The 21,682-nt window shown below is 39.5% G+C and overlaps 1 protein-coding gene across 1 annotated transcript in view; it reads right to left on the reverse strand.

Annotated features, from left to right (window-relative positions):
* Window positions 1-1,123: 1,123 nt before the first annotated feature.
* The window catches only part of LOC141984480 (protein eyes shut homolog), a 461,568-nt gene continuing 441,009 nt past the window's right edge, over window positions 1,124-21,682 (reverse strand). The window contains exons 11-12 of the mRNA XM_074947560.1: window positions 5,288-5,396; window positions 1,124-1,177 (exon numbers count right to left, since the gene is read on the reverse strand). Coding sequence (XP_074803661.1) covers window positions 1,124-1,177; window positions 5,288-5,396 — 163 coding nt within the window. The remainder of the gene's footprint in view (window positions 1,178-5,287; window positions 5,397-21,682) is intronic.

Raw genomic sequence — 21,682 nt, forward strand, 5'->3', positions numbered from 1 at the left:
CTGTGCTTAACAAAAAAAAAAAACACAACCAACCCCCCGCTCCCCAGCAACAACATAATTCTCCCATCCATTTAGAACAGTTTAGATTACATTTGGGACCTAAGATACCTAACCTCATCCCTTTTGCCAACTCCTATTTTGATGTTTCTGTGCCACAGAATTAAAACAGGAACCACTTAAAGCCACCTTCATAGAAAAGGAAATAGGCTGAAAATTTCATAAAAAGGAATCAAACTCAGGATCCAATAGCAAAAGTAGAATGAGAATATTTTAAAATAGCTGAAAATGATTTTAAACTCATTTTGCTTATATGCACAAGCTTGGTCACCATTGTCTTTTCATTCAGGTGGGACAGGGTAGGTGGGGTGTGTGTGGAGGTCACACACACACACAGAGGCCCTAGTCCTGCCGTCACTAAAGTCAATGGAAATGCTGCAATTGACTTCATTAGGAGTGGGTTTTCTTTTTCCAGTACCAATCTCACAGCTCTAATCTGATCACTTTTTATATGAAATGCAGAAAAAAATTCTTGTTTCTTAGAAGTAGAGGTCTTCTAGTCCACTAAACATTAAGTTCTATTTGAAATGACTGAAGTCAGAGCTAGTTCACACATTTATTTTTAGTAGATTGGCTGTGAATATCTTATTTGAGCAAATAAGATATAAATCTATCTGGGTAAACAAGAAGCACCCACATTTTTAATTCAGTGTCATACAGATAACAGATCCAGGCATTGCTTGTTTATTACACAGACTATTCTGATGGTTTCATGTCAGAGATGATACTATCAGCCATACAGGGTAAATGAGGGATCACAATAATTGATGCCTACCTGGTGCAGGTACCGCCATTGTGACATGGATGATAATCACAGACAGGGACATTGCAGTTCTCAATGTTCCTCCCACCTAGGGCCTCGTCGATGATAAATAATTCTTTGTTGTTCACTTGAAACTCTCTAATGCAGCCTCTGTAGCCCTGAATCCTCCCTGCACTCTGGTGGACCTGAGCTTGAGCAGGGACATTTCCAAGGAACATTGATCCAAAGGTGCTCTGCAGAGTCCCAAGAAAAACCATCAACAAAAGGCTTATTATAATTGTTTTCTGACTCTGTGTGATGTGTCTATGTCTCATTAAGGAATAACAATACGATACTCATAGCAAGTAGCTCATGCCACTAAAAGATAATGATACAAATTCAGAAATTAGTATTAGATTATCATTAACCAAGTCTGCAAGGCACAAAGACAATGAGCTGGATCCTTAAAGAAATAGTTAATTGAGACGAATGCCAGAGGGCTCTTGGAAATCTCTTTTGAAATAAGGAGAAATACACCTGCCCATAGAATAAAATTGCACAATTAAATGCACTGTGGTGATTTTACGACTTTACTACTGAGCACTGGCAATTGTCTAGCTAGATTGTGTTCAGATACAGTGAGGAGATCCCTACAACATGTTCTTATGTCACTATAAGAATCCCTTTTTCAAAAAGAGTTGCTTTTAAAAAATATTCATTTGAAGAGACTATTGAAAATTCTCTGAATAGCATTTGAGCAGGAGGAAAAAAGGAATTAAGTGAAAAGGAGGGGAGAAAGCTGTCGAAATAGGAAACTTCAGTAATAAAATTAGTTCAAAAAAAGCCTCAGGTCCCTGGCCTACATTTTCACAGTTGTGACTAGTGATTTTGTTTGCCTCAAGTTTTTGGCACAGAACTAGAGGCACTTTAAAAGGGTCCTGATGTTCAGAAGGAGGGTGCTCTGCACTTTCTGAAAATCATGCTTCTTAATGGTGTCTCAAGTGGGATAGCCAAAAATGGACGCACCCCAAATTATTAGTCACTTGTACAAATGTAGGCACCTGTTTGAGTATTGATTTTATTTAGGTATGACCAAATTAGTTAAATAAAGTAAGAATTGAAGTGAACATTCACTGATCCCTCAAATAGAGATAGAGAGTGTCTGCACGCAGTGAGGGTCGGAGTTAGAAATAGGGTTGATGAAGAGTTCGTGGGAAGAGGCCTTTCAAAAGTTGGGAGGCTTTGGATGACTCTGAACCTTTTGAGATCTGTTTGTAACTAATTTAAATTTAAAAATAGAACAACCCCCCTAAAGCTTATTGGACTGAATCATTTTTTTCAGTTGATTCTTATTCCCTCTGACCCCCTACTCATATGTATAACAAACACATGCTGCCCACAGCGGACACCACCTTGCGCTCTATGGAAAAGTCACAGGATTACTCTGTTTCCATATTTATTCATGCAAGAAAATAAGAACTTATAAGACTACATCAGTGCAGTTTATTGGAAAGTGCTTACATAAATCAAGAGAAAAATAAATACACCACAATGTATTTCAAAGGGAAAGTTAATTTATCATTATATGCTTTTTAAGATGTTAATCACTATAGTATCTAGGTACTAATAACTGTAAGAAGCCAGGAATACAAGAAGGGCAGCATCACACTGATGGATCCACAATTCATGAGTAAGGCTGCAATTCTGTCATGGAGGTCATGAAGTCACGGATTCCGTGACTTTCTCCGACCTCTGTGACTTTCTGCACATGGCTGGTGCAGCTGATCCCAGGGCCGCCAGAGCAGCTGGCTCTGGGGAGCGCCCAAGAAACAGGGGCCCCAGGACTTTTTAGTCCAGGATATTTATAAAGTAAAAGTCATGAACAGGTCATGGGCCGTCAATTTTTGTTTACTGCCCGTGACCCGTCCACAACTTTTACTAAAAATACCGGTGACTAAATCTTAGCCTTATTCATAATTTTGTTTTACTTCTCCCTGTATGATTTTTATCACAACTTGGGCTATGTTGACTGACTATCTCAAGTGAAAGTTGGATATTCAATAAACATGAATACCTGCTGGTATTCCTCTGCGTAACGTGCCTTTCGTTCAGAGAACAAGGGAAAAGATAAGTCTCTGGGAGCACAGTTAAAATTAAACTGGATTTCTCATGTGAAAAGAATTCAGAGACATTAGCCCACCACTTGTCAGCTTCATTCCATATCACATGCTGCTCTCCCCTCAACAAAGAAAGACGTAATTCAGCAGTTTTGAACAAACCTTTTAAAATAGTATTTTCAGACAGATATTGTTTCCTTCTAACAAGTCTGTTGTAAGAACTGAGCAAGGCATTTGACCCTGGAAGGTAGGCAAGTACAATATATACAAAAATGGTAACCTGCTGGCTATATGATCATGTTTTTATTGTGGTGATCTTGCAGGACTAGTCCATATGGTCAGACACAGTGCACAATAAAATCAGCTCAGTACGTTCTATTCAGTGTCTAAAGTCAATCATTTTAATCACAATATTGTAGTCACTCAAATTTAGTCCAGTTTAACATAATATCTGCTTCTGCTGTAGAAAGGTCCAGTTCTGAGACAAAATTGACCCAGATGAGGTATATTTTAAAGCAGTGTGCTCTAGGAATTCACATAAGTCTTGTTAATAACATAACAAGCTTAATGTAAGGACTTTCCAAACACTAATTTGAAAATGCTCCTATCCCTTTGCAGTCTGAGTGGTGGGGAGGCACTGTTTGCAAAAGAAAACCCTTGGCCCCTTTAAAGATAGTACTCCTTCTTGTGAGCACTCAGCCTCCTTGTGGTCTTGAGGTGGGGAAGAGGGGGGTTCTATGGCTGATTGGTTAGAAAGACAGGTTTCCTGCACACCCCAGGGGAGGGCTTATAAGCTCTGTCCCCTGCTTGGGGATGACATTCTGGGCCAGGAAGGAGAAAGGCAGCAGAGGAACCTGCCACAGTTACATGTAGCAATGTGCCCCCCACAGTGTAGGGGACCCCACAACTATTTGGGTGACATCAGGGTCCTAGAAAGGACAAGCTGCAAATCATCCCTAAAGGCTGAGCCTTTAACTCACAACAAGACCCAGAGCTTTTGCCTCACAGGGGTGACCAGATGTCACAATTTTATAGGGACAGTCCAAATATTCAGGGCTTTGTCTTATATAGGTGCCTATTACCTCCCACCCCTTATCCTTATTTTCCACACTTGCTATCTGGTCACCCTACAGAGGTGACATGAACCCTGCTTGCCCTAGGCAGAAGCAGAGGAGGAAGACAGTGAGATTCACACGTTTTTCTCCTATCAGAGATTTCTCCTTGGCTGGCAGTGGTGAGTGGGCAGGGTGGTTGATACCGTGGCAGAGCTCATTCCCACCCACTGCAAAGGGCAGGAAGGAGAAGTAGAGGAGAGCCGGGAACTTTCCATGAGGCTGGAGTCACTGACCTGTGGGGTGGCCAGAGGGTCCTTACACACTTAGCTTGTGGGGAGTCCCTGAAACTGGACTGCTTATAGTGTTCTCCTAGGGCAAGCATTGTAAAAATAGGCCCTGGAGTGGCAGGGTGGTTGCATTCTCTGGCTCCTGCCCTGAGAGCTAGGAGCTTGACAGTAAGAAGGTGGGGAGAGTTCGTAACTTTCCCAGGGGCTGAAATCACTGACCTGTGTGTGTTTGTGTGTGTGTGTGTGTGTGTGTGTGTGTGGCAGGGGGAGGGGTAGTTAAATGATGGGAAAGTTGGTGATTGCCCATCCTGAAATTGCATATTGCATAACCTGAGTTATTCAGGAAATATAATTCTGGCTGTTATTAGAGAAGGAACCGTTAACGATCTGGGACTTTGGCAGAGATTGGGGGAGCAAGCCAAGCAAATTACTGCTGTCCGCTGGTGGCAGGTGCCCAGTGCAGGTAATCATTCAAGAGGGATCTGGCTCCTTGGTAAACTAGAATTGGAAGTGGATTAGGAGGCATCTCCTAAAGAAGGTGGGAATGGGGCTGGGCTCCTAATGTCTTGTACAGTGAGGAGACAACCACTTTTTTCCATACATTCAACCCTTCTGTGAGTTCTCCCACAACAGTGGTGGGAACAGGTTAATAGGGTGGGGGCTGCTGGGTGCTCTCCACCAGGTGGATTGGAGAGCCGGAATGGGTGTTTCCAACTAGACCAGAGTACAAGGAATTTGAAGAAGTCAGTGAAAATTAGAACTGTGGATGCTTATAGGAAAAAGGTGTATAGGCAAACAGAATACGTAGAGCTAGCTTTGCAGAAGAATTACATGCTGTCCCATAAGGAAGGTTAAAATGAATACATAAATGGATTTTTTAAGTCAATCAGTTTTGCCTGAGTAACTGAAAAGACAAGATTAATAAATAATAGTTAATACTGACAATCTCCTATGAGGATAATTAAAGTGTATATGTTGGTGAAATAATTAAAGTAACTACATTTTGTATATTATGTTTTGCAGGCTCACCTGAGACACAGGATATGTCAGGGAGACTCTGTGTTGTACAGGAGGATTTCCATCTGCAGCCATTTTAATCATACAATAACCTCCAGGACTGCTAACAGGAAACATATAGCTGGAAGGAAACAGAAGATCTTGTTATTGTTTATGCTGTTGACAGCAGAGTGTTTGAACTTCACACAGCAAAGGCAGAATGAAAAAGATGCTTTGCCTCCATCAAAGATGACCCTCTCTGGGCAATAATACCACCAGAAGTTTTCTGACCATATGGACTTAGAACAGCGTTTCCCAAACTTGGGACGCCGCTTGTTCAGGGAAAGCCCCTGGCGGGCTGGGCCAGTTTGTTTACCTGCTGTGTCCGCAGGTTCGGCCGATCGCAGCTCCCACTGGCCGCGGTTCACTGTGTCCGCCCAATGGGGGCTGTGGGAAGTGGCGCGGGCCGAGGGACGTACTGGCTGCCGCTTCCCGCAGCCCCGGGACACAGCGAACTGCGGCCAGCGGGAGCCACGATTGGCCAAACTTGCGGACGTGGCAGGTAAACAAACTGGCCGGCCTGCCAGGGGCTTTCCCTGAATAAGCAACGTCCCAAGTTTGGGAAACACTGACTTAGAGGGACAAAAGATGTACATTTCTTTTTTATTGTCCCTCTTTCATTTACCTTCTGAGTGTTTTTGACTCTAGTGATTGAAATGCATATACAAAAAACAGAGGAAAAAGAGATCTTTACATGTTTAAGTGGGTACTCATAAATTGTAAGTGCTAACTGTGGTTGACATATGGTCTCCCTAGTGTAGGGTATTGCTGGACAAGAAAAATCAATGCTGAATGATGCTGAACTCCCTAGGTGTAAATTTCTCTTTCCTGGCCTACAGGGGAAATAGAAATGGAATAAGAAATGAAAGGATGCATACCTCTGAGCAGCTAGATTACACTGTGATATAGTTATCGCTACTCAGGAAGCATGCTGTTAATGTAATTCCAGTACTGAGCTTCAGAGATAAAGAAGAATATTAGGCTAAGGGAATTTGCAAAGTACATGTTAGGAACATTCAATAAGCTATTGAGATTTTTCAAGTATATTTTACATGGTGAAATTCTATGTATATTATCAATAATAAAAATTCATTCCTGTAAGATGACATTCAAATACATTAATTTTCACTCCAACATGTATTACAGTAATGACAGAATGTGAGAAAATTAGCTGTTAGCTTGTTTAAAAGTGCGTTCTGTTAATTCAGCAGAAGTACAATGAGATTATCTAATTCAAATAGCCTCATCACAAAAGGCATTTCTGTCTTTTCCTGAATACATACTCCTCCTCACTACACACTAGCAACCCAATTGTTTCGTTTCAGAGTAGCCGCCGTGTTAGTCTGTATTCACAAAAAGAAAAGGAGTACTTGTGGCACCTTAGAGACTAACAAATTTATCTGAGCATCAGATGAAGTGAGCTCACGAAAGCTTATGCTCAAATAAATTTGTTAGTCTCTAAGGTTCCACAAGTCCTCCTTTTCTTTTTGCAATTGTTTAGTGTATGGTATCAGCAGTCTCCTTCCTGCATGTTTGGCTGAAGAAGGATCTTGAAAGAATCAGCTGTATTGCCCTGGAGCTCTTCCCAGGTCCTTGAAGTGATTCCTGATTTATTAAATCTTGCTCAACTGATATTATCTGTTCTCCTTTGGAGTACAATCACTGGGAATTCTCCAGCACCCTTTACAATATCTAGCGTCCTTATTGTGAAATCTTTTGTTCTGGTACTCTGGAAGCAGTATGCTCTCATTTTCTTTATCTGGATCACAGGTATCTTGATATTCCTCACTATCGAGTCACCAGTCAGGATTCTGTGCCACCTCTTTCTTTCAGGTTTCAGAGTAGCAGCTGTGTCAGTCTGTATCCGTAAAAAGAAAGGGAGTACTTGTGGCACCTTAGAGACTAACAAATTTATTTGAGCATAAGCTTTTGTGAGCTACGCCTCACTTCATCTTTCAGGTGCTTTCCTCAGGTGAAACCTCTTGAGTGCTTGCTTCTTGGTTACAGGTCAGGGTAATGTCAGACTTTAGTATGTTCTCTGTCTGCTTGAATTCCTCAGTTACATAATTACACAGGGAAAGATGTAGTCTTCTAGGAAGGAGAGTAAAAGCTAATGCCATTAACTTCACCAATAGTCAGTGCAGATCTTGGCCTGATGTGCTCATGGAAAGAAACCTTGCTTATCAGGTGGGCTGCTACATTCTACACCTGCTGTAGCTTCTAAATGGGTTTAAGGTGTAGTCCACATTACAGTAGTCCAGATCTAGGGGCAGCAAAGCCTTGAATTACAGTGACAAGGTCCGTCAGTGCTGATGACAATGGAAAAAAACAACAACAACAGTATTGGTCAGCCACTTTTTGATTACCCAAAAGCAGCTGGGAATCTAACCAAAACTCTGTGTTGCTAACTTTAGTTACAAATGTTGGGTGTTCGCTCTTGGTGCTTATTTTTGGCATTTAATTTCCTTGGTTTTGATTCTTTATTTAATTCACAAAGAGGTGGGAGAATAAAAAGGAAATGTAATTAAAAATGCTTTATGGATCCCTTAGCACTGCTAAATAAGTTCCTAACTGCCCTAGCATTAACTGAAGCACTTAAATGTAAACAATCAAAGATATCCTAAACTCAAGCAGCTATTCAAAGAGGCATCTTTACCTGTGCTTGCCTAGTGTTCTAATACACTCAAAGGCAAGGGTGCCAGAAAAAAAGGAATAGACAATTCCAATGCACAATGGCAAAAATGCTAACTGTAAATAAGTTCAAGTTCAAGCAACTTCACAAAGGTGGTAAGTATAATTATCCTGGTTTTACAGATGGGGAAGCTAGGACACAAAGAAGGGAAGTGACACAAACAAGGTCACTACGGCACAAACAAGGTCAGTTAGCACACCAATGACAGATCTGGAAATGGAACCCCGTCTCCTGCGTGCCAGTCTAGTACCCTATCCACATGGCCACACATTACTTGAAAAATACTAAAACCATTTTCTTCAAACTTTAATGTTTGTTCCTTTCCCAATGACAAAAAAAACAAGTCTCTTTCTTTAGCGACTTAAAATTATATTAATACAAGAGTTCCAGTTAGAACATATGGGAAGGGAGAGTGAATGCTTTTCATGTTTACATTTACCCCAAATGATACAATAAATTGTTCAATTATGCATTGGAAAGAGAGAGAGCATGGAAAACTTCAGCCCAAAAGAAAGCGGTATGCAAAAATTATGAATAACTGAAAAATGGGGACTAGTATTGAAATGGCATCTCAATCTTCACTATTGCAATGGCAAACACTGTAATATGGGCATACAAACCATATATTTATATTGACGTTTTTATAATGTAAGAGAAAAATACATCAGAACTGTTCTGCAGTATTACAGTATAACATATGTGCATCCAAACACCTTTGCATCAGACTACATGAAATCATGTTGAAACATTTTCCTTACAACTCAGAGAATAAATTAGGGCCCCAGTCCTGCAACTGCATGCATGCAAGCAAGTGGATTCTTATGTGTATCTCATTGGAGGACTGGGGCCTAAATAGTGACAACAGAAAAGGTGAAAATTGATCTGATAATGATGATGCATTCTCATGACATTTTTTAGCTTTATTTTTCTAATTAACCTCATTGGCCTCACGTTAAGAACTTTGAAGATGAAAGTGGCTAATCATCTACATCTTCAAATTCTGAAGATAAAACCAAGTTAAGTGTTGAATCTTCCTGGCTTGTTTTGCTGCTGAAGGCATTTCAGTGCATCTGCCTCATATACTTCTGTGGGATATTTCAATTCCATTTAAATCCAGCATATTTTTCCCTCCAGACAGAGGGACAGAAAAGTATGCAATTTGATTTCTAAGATAAATAGGATTTATTTGTCAAACACATAAAATACTCTGTGTGTCACATGATCACCACATTTATAATGAAATGAAAAGCTTTACAGAATAGTGGAAAATTATAGTGTAAGGGTGCATGCTGTACAATACATTTTTCTAAATAATTAGAGTAGGTGTTGAGCCATGTGCAGGTACTACTTCTGTAAGCAGTACATTACAGGCCTGATGTTGTACAATAAATGCTTTCACAGCTTCAAAACATGAAAGTGTTCAGTCCTCTTCTCTGAATTTGACTATTATTCAACTAATGATGCTGTTCTATCTGTTGTGGATTTTGTGTAAGTTATTGTTAAGAAGAATAAACAGCAGGTTTCCAAAAGGGTTTATTTCCTTTCCAACAGATGCAAAATTAAAAATTATACACGCTAATTACATTACTGGTTAGATCCTGATTAATCACCTTAGCACTGAATATTGAATTCCTAATAAACTAGTGCAATATTTATCGAGCAAACTTGTATGCCTCTGGCACCAACTATAGGTGTTAGTATTAAGTACTGGATTGGATTAAATTGGGCTTGGAACTGTTATTAAAAGGAATCTTTTTAAGCCAGCTAAGATTGAGGCATTTTTAATTCAAATGTTAGCTGATATAATCTTGTTCAACCAAATGTTTTAGCTTAAACTTTGACAGTTAGCTCTGCATGTCGAGGAATGTGATGAGCTGATGGTGCCTTTCTGTTAGCAGAAGTCACCAGGTGGCAGTAAAGGTACATGGCAGAAAATGTGAATGCAAAATTCATATTCCCATCTCCTCTAGTCAGTGGAAAGTCTAACTTAAGCCCTAATTGATAGAATGATTGCTTCAGCTTCCAGTTTATATCAAGGGAAACACAGCAAAGTATTTTAAAGTGATTACATATTTGCCAATATGGATGAGGATCGGTCCAGAGACATATGACTTTCCTAACTGCATTCATGCATTATAATTACCTAATGTAATCATATAAAAATGGTACATTTATGGTTGTGCAAACATACTTAGGAAAATGTTGTTTACATCAATTATGGGTTTTTTTTTTACAGTGTTATCATCACAGCCATATTTCTTTAGGTTTATCACTGAAATCCAGCAAAATTAAAATGACAAATTAGAATATATTAAAGGTCATGCATATAAACAACAGCCTCTGACCTCATACAAACTAAATTGATCCTCTTCTGAGTCTATCAATAGGGATTTCACACTGCCAGTGAGATAGAATATGTAGAAAAGATGTTGTCTGGCCTTTCTGAAAAGGATCACGCAATCCTTATAGCGTCGCTACAATTTGTCTCAGATGATTGGGATATTACATTTAGATCTTTCTACTAATTTCCCCCTCCTGGCGTACAAGGCCTCTAACTGTGCCTAATGACACAGCACTGAAAGCAACAAGGTGCTTTACCTGTAAAGTGTTGGTATTAAAGAGAGGATTTGAAATGACTCTCGTGGAACACTGAAAAAGCAGCTTCATTTACACCCTTGATTAACCAGAGCAGTTGTCAAGGGAACATCTGGACTGGCTGTCAAGCAATACAGGAGATTTTTCAAGAATGTGATTTTATTTTTGACTGTACACAGTGAATTCACAAGTGCGAGAATCTGTAGCACGTTTACAGGTTTAACAATCTCTTGGCATTTTCTCTCAAAACCCTTATAGCCGTTATTAACAAAGCAGTAACTTCATATTTTTTTCCTAGAAAAGATGCCAAATTTATGGATGTTGCAGTTCAACAAGATTCCTCCCCCCCACTCAGGTAAATGTAACTTTACAAATGCTGCTGCCCTGGAATTTTTTACATTTGGCTTTAACCTTTTCTATTTCAACAGGGAATTCTTTTTAGCATTTCTTGGCAGTTTCAAGCATTACATTAAAACAAAGGTATTAAAAAAATGAAATGGCTGGCATTTTACTTGATCAGCCAGTGCAAAATCCACTTCAACTCCCATCATTCAAAACCAAATCTCAGATTTCCTGAGATTTGTGAAGTGATCTGTGCCTAGCTCTGGATAATGCCAAGCCAACAGGAGATAGATGTAGCTGTGGACAGTAGACCAGAGCTCAGAGTGAGATAAACCCGAAATGATTTGGACCCTTGATACTGTTCCCCACCAGTATTAACCTCTTAATGCAATTTATTACGATAAGCAAATATTAGAGGAAAGGGATCTTACTGTCTTAGTAGTCATAGACTTGAATTTGGAGGGGGCAACCAATAAGGACTCTGTCTGGAAAAAAATATAGAGCCTATAGTTTTGGCTGTGGAGACTTTCTGTGCTTCCCTAGATTGAGTCTCATAGCACCTGAAACTGGTGCAAGAGTCAAAAATTGCTATTCACTGTCCTCACAAAAAAAATTATTAACAAGCTATGCAACACCGTACTTCCTACCATATTTCAAGATGTTGTTGACATCTTTGACATTTCCATGCATAAAAGGCTTGCCCGTACTGATGGTCCTTAGGGACAGATTCTGCCATCCGGACTCACCCTCAGTAGTCCCTTAGTCTTTGAACTAAACTACACAGCAAGCATGAGTGGCAAACTTTGATCTTTAGAACAGTCCATGGACATCTACCCTATGCACATGGGAGAGGGTTCAAAGAAACTAACAAACAATGTAATTATCAACCTTTAAGGGAAACTAAAGCTATGGCTTATACTTATTTAATATTTTTCAGGCTCTAAATATTTATTGTTAGACTCAGCTGTGCTGATTTACTTGTATATAATGGGTGAATGTACTGTAGCTAGGAAACAAATGATCCTACTTTTTGACCTCCATGTCCGCATGTGGGATAATATGTTTCTCTGGCAGAGCATACATTGCAGATGGTTTATTGCTTCTCTTCCCTTGTTTCAAATGGACATTACAGGTCCCTGGTGTTGACCAGTGGGGAAAAGGACAAACTTTGTCAAGATCTGCTGGATTATGTTCCTTATTGTTATGCATAATGGACACATTGTTCTTAGTCCCAATTCAGGTGTGTACTGTTAGGATATAGATATTCAGGCCTGTCGGTAAAGGCCTATACATGAAGAATTTAGGTGTATTCTTATCACTTGGCTAATTATAGAGGTATAAAAGAAAGAATCAAAATCACTGTCTGCTGGTGTAAGGGCCTTCTCTCACTGTGACAGCCTGAGGCCCTGTTCTTAGGCTAAGGCCTTTGGCTAAGCAGCGGAGGAAGCCATAAGCTGGGAAGCGAATGGTCACATCCTCACATTCCAAACTAGTCACATTGAAATCAGGTGCTATTGGGCTGTTAGGAATACAATCCTGTCCTGATAATGCCTATCACCTCCAGAGAAAGGGAAGTGCCTAGAAAATGTAAAGAAAACTTAGTTTGATAGCATCCTGTCTGGCAAGAACTCACTTATCAATAGCTGGGATGTGAAATCCTCACTTCTGTATTGTTTTGTCATTATAGTTCCCACTTTGCTATTGTTTGACTGTATAATCTCTGTCTGGTTCTGTGATTGTTCCTGTCTGCTGTATAATTAATTTTGCTGGGTGTAAACTAATTCAGGTGGTGGGATATAATTGGTTACATAATCATGTTACAATATGTTAGGATTGGTTAGTTAAATTTCAGGAAAATGATTGGTTAAGGTGTAGCTAAGCAGAACTCAAGTTTTACTATATAGTCTGCAGTCAATCAGGAAGTGGGTGGGTGTGGGAAATGGGAACAGGGAATGGGGGTAAGGAAATTGGAATCATGTTTTGCTAAGGGGGGAATGGGAATGGGAACGGGAACAGGGACACAGGTGTAAGGCTCTGTGGTGTCAGAGCTGGGAAGGAGCATACTAAGGAAGGAAACTGGAATCATGCTTGCTGGAAGTTCACCCCAATAAACATCGCATTGTTTGCACCTTTGGACTTCGGGTATTGTTGCTCTCTGTTCATGCGAGAAGGACCAGGGAAGTAAGTGGGTGAAGGAATAAGCCCCCTAACATATACATTTTAGTAACTGGCTTCCAAAAAACAAGACCATGTCAACTAAAGTGATGACCATGTACAATATGGTGGAACCTTAACAACAGGTAAGTTTTCCCTTTCTTTCTTTCTTGCTTTCTTGCTTTCTTTCTTGTTTGCAACAATTAAAAAAAAAAGAAGCCTTGAGTTATTATTTGTACACAGATGCATGGGAATGTCATTTTAGACATCACATTCAACATCAATATTCTTTTTAATGATATAAAATATCTCCTATTTGCTTTTGATTATAGATTTATTAAGAGAGTTGTTTTCTCCCATAGAACACTTCCAGTCTTTTTACAGGATTTTTGGATCATTTCTGGACAATTGAAAACATTTCAGTCAACACAATAAACTTACAAGGAGAACTGAATTACAGCTACATATAATATTTACATTGGAACTCTTATGTAACTCACAGACAGAATGATTTGCGTAGTATTATCAATTCTTAATAGTGGATGCCTCTGTTTTTTTTATTGCCTTCTTCCACATAAGTCTCTGCATAATCTCCAGATTTCTTGTAACCATGAACTGGAAAAGCTTCAGAAAAGAGGAAACTGTAATAGCCCTCCCTCGATTTAGGAATATTTGGGTCAGGACACCATTTTACAACAAGAAATAATACAATGCTAATAAAAGCATCAATATGTTATCATATTAAATATATTTTCCAGACATTTTACACTTTCTTATAAGGATAAAATTATTTATTAACTACAGAATTTGATGTTCAAAAGTCAGCATTTCCCTACAGATACCTCTGAACTAGTGCAGTTGATCCATATATTTGGAATAAGAAATAACTGTGGCATCTTTTATGAAATGTTGACTCTACAATGGCCACCACTACTTTCTCTGGCTTCTAAGGACAAAAAAGACAAATTCTAATAATAAATAGTAACGGAAGCCAATGGAGTTACTCTAGATTCACGCTGGGGTAAAAGAAAAAATTGGCCAATTGTTCCCAAATTACTGATTGCCTGTTTAGATACCTAATGAAGTACAGGACAGGCCTTTATAGGGACTATTATTACTTTATTAAAGGCCAGAACCTGAAAGGTACTGAGCCTCCTCTAGTCCCATGGAAATCAATGGGGATTGAACATGCTCAGAAACCTGCTGGACTGGGCCCTTAATTATTAGTGTTCTGTGATAACTAGAGCCCTACCAAATTTATGGCCATGAAAAAAGCGTCACGAACCGTGAAATCTGGTCTGCACCGGGAAATCTGGTCTTTTGTGTACTTTTACTCTATACTATACAGATTTCACAGGGAAGACCAGCGTTTCTCAAACTGTGGGTGCCGACCCAAAAGGAGGCAGCGGGGGGGTTGCAAGGTTATTGTAGCGGGGTCGTGGTATTGTCACACTTCTGCACTGCCTTCAGAGCTGGGTGGCCAGAAAGCGTCAGCTGCTGGTCAGGCATCCAGCTCTGAAGGCAGCACCGCCAGCAGCGGCATAGAAGTAAGGGTGGCAATGAGTGGCTGGAGAATGGTGGCTGCTGACTGAGGGCCCAGCTCTGCAGGCAGCAGCACAGAAGTAAGGATGGCAATACCATACCATGCCCTCCTTCTGCACTGCTGCTGGCGGTGGCGTTGCCTTCAGAGCTGGGCTCCAGGCCAGTGGCTGCCACTTTCTGGCTGTCCAGCTCTGAAGGCGGGACCGCTGCGAGCAGCCACGCAGAAGTAAGGGTGGCAATACCTCGACTGCCCTACAATAACCTTGCAACACCCCCACTGTCCCCTTTTGGGTCAGGACCCCTACAGTTACAACACACTGAAATTTCAGATTTAAATATCTGAAATCATTACATTTATGATTTTTTAAATCCTATGACTGTGAAATTGACCAAAATGGACCGTGAGTTTGATAGGGCCCTAGTGTTAACATACTTTAAATACCAGTCAAAATAAATTCCTTACATTCCAAATCTATGTACTGTAGGTTTGCTGCCATACTGAGCTTTCTTTACTGTGAAGAGATCAGTCCCAGTTTGACAGATGACTCCTGTGATGGAATTTCAGTGAACAGTACCTCCTGTTGTCTCCCTGCTTTATTCAAGGTTATTTCTTCTAAACCTTTCTTCACCTCCCTCAATTCATTTATTCTACTTTTCCATTCCCATGACATTTTTTCTCTTTAGTCTGAGACAAACTGAGATAATTAATTGGGTAACAATCACCAAAAACTGGCCTGAGGTGTAAATCATTAGCTTTCTTCTAGTTAGCTTTTCTAGGACTCTTTGCTAGGTTTGTTGTTGCATCCTTTCACATAATCTAATAATAATGACTCTATTAATAACACAATGAATGCAGTACTTAATATGCCAAAGTAATTAGAAGCAGAATGCATTCTACAACATACACTGAAAACTGCTAGGATTATTATTAGTATTAACAGCATCAAAAATGAGTTCACTGAAAAGATGTTGACACTCAAAACCTACATTAGATTTGTTGTAAACTGGATTTACAATTGATATGACATTTTCACTTCCTAACATAATTCAGTCAATCCTCAAAGGAAAGAAACAGCTGTATAACACTTGTGATGGCCAAATAACAGAGATGTAGTACTCAATGTCTTTTTTATATATATATATATATGACCAGATTCTCTATTACACATAGTGTGAGCTCCTAGAGACATTGTATCTTTTTGTGTCTTTTAGGAAGGTGATGCATGCAGTCATTTATGGCTGAACTCCTCTGCTAACCAATATGGAGGGAAGAAATGAGTCCTTTTCCCTGTCTCACCCTCATTCTGTCCCCATTCACTTTGGCAGTGCTATCAGACTCAGGAGAGCACAGGGACTACCAATACCTTTTATTCTTGCACCAGGAGTAGGTTTCCTGCACTCTTATATAAAGTGGTCCAGGCCCAGTCTGTCCCGTATTATGCAAATTATCACAATGCTGCAAAAGAATTCACACTAACACAGTACATCAAAGGCTGAAAGTGTTAATATTCATGTTTACTGGAATACAATGAATCTGTTCTATTTATTGTATAACAGTTCCCTCTGGGCTCTACTCTGCTTTCCTTACTCCCTACTCAGGCAAACACTGCAAATCCCAAAGGAGTATTAAATATAGTTCTCTTCTAAATGAGTTAATGGAACTACTCCTATGACTTACTTTTTTAGACCATGATTCCGCAAAGGCCCTTAAGCATATACTCACCTTTAAGTATATCCTTATGCATGCACTTAGGTGCCTTCCTGAATAGAGATGCTTTTCTGAATCAGGGCCTTAAAGTCTAGAGGCTTCAGTTCATGGAACCAAAAGAATCTCATTGGTTCCTAATGATAGTAGGCTCTTAAATTCTGCTCTTAGTTATACCTCTGCAATTCCACTAACTTCAAAAGGACTGCATGGTGTAACTGTGAACAGAATGTGGCTAATGGTTTCAGCTGTCCATCTGTAAAATGGGGATAACTCTGGGATGTTGTGAGGATTAGTTAGTTCATGTTTGTGCAGAGCTTTGAAGCTGTGAAATGCTATAATAGTGCTCATTATTATTATAATTATATTGCATTTATGCTCATGTCACCATTGACAGTATGGATTGTTACAAACTTGAGCCTGACAGTTGGCTTGAACTCCTGTGAACACCAGATGTTCTGCTTTGAGTTTGAGGATAAACTCTCTCTTAATTAGAAGGATAGGAAATATGTGTTACTTTTGTGGGTATGTTCCCACTGCTCTGCTGGAATATGACAGACCTTTTCATGTGTCACATAACATTTTTTCTGTTAGCTGAATGAGTGCAGTTGCTCACTTTTAGTAGAGAGTTCAGACCATTGTTTTGTTAGTCAATGGTCCAACTTCATGACTGATTATTATTATTTTCTGAGTGGTAGCTCAAGTGTGAGGTCAGTCTAAAGAGATAAATTAATTAACAGCAGGATACCAAGGGAGGAAAAATAACTTTTGAAGTGGTAAGAGAGTGGCCCATTACAGACCTCACACTTGGTAAAGCAACCTCCCATCCTTTCATGTATTTATACCTGCTCCTGTACTTTCATTCCATGCCTCCGATGAAGTGGGCTGTAGCCCACGAAAGCTTATGCCCAAATAAATTTGTTAGTCCCTAAGGTGCAACAAGGACTCCTCATTGTTTTTATTTTCTGTCACTTCTAGTAGCATTATCTTAGGTATCTGTATCAGTGAGAATATTTGCCACCTGTGAAGGAAGCTGCACCAGTTCCTATCATGCTTGTCTCCAGCCCATCTCCAAAGACCTCTTGTCATTGACTCCACAACAATCAGATGCAGAACTATTCTGGTGTTCCCAAGAGCAGGAGAACATGCTGCAGGGCTGGCTTCTGTGCCACCCCATCGATGCCATCACATTCTCACTGCTATTTTTAGTGAGCTAACTAGATTAAAGCTAGCATTGGCACATGTACACAACCTGCAAATTAAACCCCTAGTTGCAGTGCAGATGCAGCCTACGAGATAGCTTGCTTAAGTTATTTGGTCAGTATCAAACTAAATGTTATGGTGAGTCAGTGGTAGCATAAGGATTAAAACTCAGACACTTAATCCACAGCTGAGTTTTTGGCTCTGATTCTAAAAAAAAAAATAAAATAAAATAAATAAAATTAAATATTAAAACATTTTCAGATTAAAGGTTTTTGGATAAATATTATAAATATAATTGAAATTGCAGAAGGATCATAAAGGACACCTTTGCAAATGAATGCATGCCTTAATGTTAAACTTTGAGGCTGATATCTTTGGAGATACAGATGACTAACAAAAAGAAAAGGTTTCAGAGTAGCAGCCGTGTTAGTCTGTATTCGCAAAAAGAAAAGGAGTGCTTGTGGCACCTTAGAGACTAACAAATTTATTTGAGCATAAGCTTTCGTGAGCTACAGCTCACTTCATCGGATGCATGCAGTGGAAAATACAGTGGGGAGATTTTATATACACAGAGAATATGAAACAATGGGTGTTACCATACACACTTTAACAAGAGTGATCAGGTAAGGTGAGCTATTACCAGCAGGAGAGAAAACAAAAACCTTTTGTAGTGATAATCAAGGTGGGCCATTTCCAGCAGTTGACAAGAACGTCTGAGGAACAGTGCGGGGGGAGGAGGGGTAGTGTTTTTGTAGTGTGGTGTGATGGGTCATCCTTCAGGATAGGTTGTAGATCCTTGATGATGCGTTGGAGAGGTTTTAGTTGGGGGCTGAAGGTGATGGCTAATTCTGTTATTTTCTTTGTTGGGCCTGTCCTGTAGTAGGTAACTTCTGGGTACTCTTCTGGAAGAACGCCACTAGCCATCACCTTCAGCCCTCAACTAAAACCTCTCCAACGCATCATCAAGGATCTACAACCTATCCTGAAGGATGACCCATCACTCTCACAGATCTTGGGAGACAGGCCAGTCCTTGCTTACAGACAGCCCTCAACCTGAAGCAAATACTCACCAGCAACCACACACCACACAACAAAAACACTAACCCAGGAACCTAACCTTGCAACAAAGCCCGTTGCCAACTGTGTCTACATATCTATTCAGGGGACATCATCATAGGGCCTAATCACATCAGCCACACTATCAGAGGCTCGTTCACCTGCACATCTACCAATGTGATATATGCCATCATGTGCCAGCAATGCCACTCTGCCATGTACATTGGTCAAACTGGACAGTCTCTACGTAAAAGAATAAATGGACACAAATCAGACGTCAAGAATTATACCATTCAAAAACCAGTCGGAGAACACTTCAATCTCTTTGGTCATTTAATTACAGACCTAAAAGTGGCAGTTCTTCAACAAAAAAACTTCAAAAACAGACTCCAACGAGAGACTGCTGAATTGGAATTAATTTGCAAACTGGATACAATTAACTTAGGCTTGAATAAAGACTGGGAGTGGATGTGTCATTACACAAAGTAAAACTGTTTCCCCATGTTTATTCCCCCCTCCCCCCTCTGTTCCTCACACGTTCTTGTCAACTGCTGGAAATGACCCACCTTAATTATCACTACAAAAGATTTTGTTTTTTTCTCTCCTGCTGGTAATAGCTCACCTTACCTGATCACTCTTGTTACAGTGTGTATGGTAACACCCATTGTTTCACGTTCTCTGTGTATATAAATCTCCCACTGTACTTTCCACTGCATGCATCCGATGAAGTGAGCTGTAGCTCACGAAAGCTTATGCTCAAATAAATTGGTTAGTCTCTAAGGTGCCACAAGTACTCCTTTTCTTTATGCGGATACAGACTAACACGGCTGCCACTCTGAAAGATGACTAACAGACGTCCTGCCAGTATCGCTAATCCTAAGCATTCAAAACTCATGAGACAGCCTTAACAATCTTGATATTAAAAAAAGAGGGAGGGGGGATACTTTTTATTTACTTTAAGTTTTAGAGCCTGTAAGAATCAGGATTTCTAGATATTTTCTGCAACCATGAGGGCAAGAAAACTTTTTTTTAAAATGAAATCTGAGATTCTCTCATAATCATATGACTTCACAAGCTGGGGCTTTAAGAAAAATACCAAATATTGCAAGAGTTGTGATAAAATCATTATGGTTGTTAATGTGATATTGGTATAAAATTGATGTCAAACATCACAACCAAACAAAAAACACCAGCAAAAATCAAAACCACTTCATGTCAGTACATGACACAAGATTTGACACAAACAGTAAGTCTAAACTTGATCCTTTTCTATTGCTCTCAAGATGAGTTTTGTCACTTATTTCAGGAGGAACAGGATTGGACCTTGTGGAGAATTTTTCACACACAAGAAAGAACCAATGTTAAAAATCTGCACAATATATGGAGCCTCTTCCCATGAGACTCAGAAACACCAGATTTCTGCTGGCGGGTCGGGAGGACTACTTTAAAATCTCCACAGGAATCCCACCAGTAGAGCCTGCTGAGAGGATGTGCTGAATCAGAGCATGCCCAACACATGACCCTTCCCTGACTAGCACCACAAACTTTGTGGGCTGTGTTGGACATTTATAGCCCCACCACAGGGAGAGAAGAGCTGTAGATGAGTTATTGCCATCATAACTCCCCTGACAGACTTTCCATCACCATAGTTTCCAATGGGCTCTGTATCAGCCTAAAACATGAGATGAATCTGTGCCATCGTAACATCCAATATGTTATCCTACTTGTGCAAAGTCAGATTTCATTTTAGAAGCCTCTTAACACTTGTTTTCCTACCTTTTATCAACTCACTAATTATCATGAGCCAAATTTTGCTCAGTTACACTAATGTGAAAATCTAGAGTAACTGAAATAACTTTAAGTGAGCTATCCAAATCGATACTCACATAAATGAGGGTAAAATTTGGTCCCCACATGTCTCCTGGTGTCACATACAATGGATGTTCCTTATCTCTTTTTATTTCACATACAGTACTGTAAGAGCTTACCTATTATTAATTTTTACCTTTTAGATTCTATTCAATTCGATATTGTATGAAAAGCTGATTATTAGGAAAACTGATTACAATTCTCAGGAATGCAGCCTGGAATATCCTATTAAAATGAGACACTGAATACTGCATTGAAGCTTTCAACTTGGCAAAATATGCTTGTAATCTCATTGAAGGTATTAGTTTGTATTGGCGTTAAAGAGAAATTTTGCATATATAAATGGAATTAGCACTTGCATTTGTATTTGTAATAAGTATTCCTTCTTATACTGTTATAGACAAAGAACCAAGCTGCCTGGCAGAGCAGATTATGAAAGTGTAATATACCCTTGCTAAACCAGATGAATCTAGAAATTTATTTTTCTTATCTTTCTTAGCAAGGTGTCTAAGATAGTTAGAGAATCATCTCAGTTCTCTCAGCCCTCACTGGTATTCTCCCTGACTCTCTTGTCAATATCATCAGTAAGAAAGATGGTGAGTCCTTGTCGTCATGGTCCTCATAAATGCTCCACCTGATGCTTTTCTGATACCCTCCTATCCCTTCTTCAACATAAGTGAAGAATGAATATGATGCCATAAGACAGATGAGAGTTAGCAGTGTTAGTACACGTGGTAGGTGCCTTACACATGTCCATTCAGAAATGGTCTGCAGAGGTCAAGTCAATATTACGAGACAGAAATATTAAAAGTCGCACACAAGTTAATTCATAGGCAAAGGAATTAATTTAAAAAATCTTATTTAGCTATATTTTTAACTTAAGATTTATAGAAACAGAAAACCCTAGATTCTGTGTGATTAGAACAAATATATATTCACAAGACAAACACAGAACAGTAAAGCTTTTTGTCACAACTTACACTCATTTAAAGGCTACCAGGCCTTACACGAACCCATTAGCTTCTTATTTATCTGGTTGTTTGGAATTTCATACGTATGCCTTCTGAAAAAAGTCATCTCATGATCATCAGAGTATGTGTATATGTACAGTATACAACAAGACCCTCTCTAAAAATACATCATCCTAATAAATAGCTGAAACCCTGGTGCTCAATTATAGCTCAACCAACAATTTATTCAAATATGGAGT

This window comes from Natator depressus, chromosome 3, assembly GCF_965152275.1.
Source record: "Natator depressus isolate rNatDep1 chromosome 3, rNatDep2.hap1, whole genome shotgun sequence".
Lineage (NCBI taxonomy): Eukaryota > Metazoa > Chordata > Testudines > Cheloniidae > Natator > Natator depressus.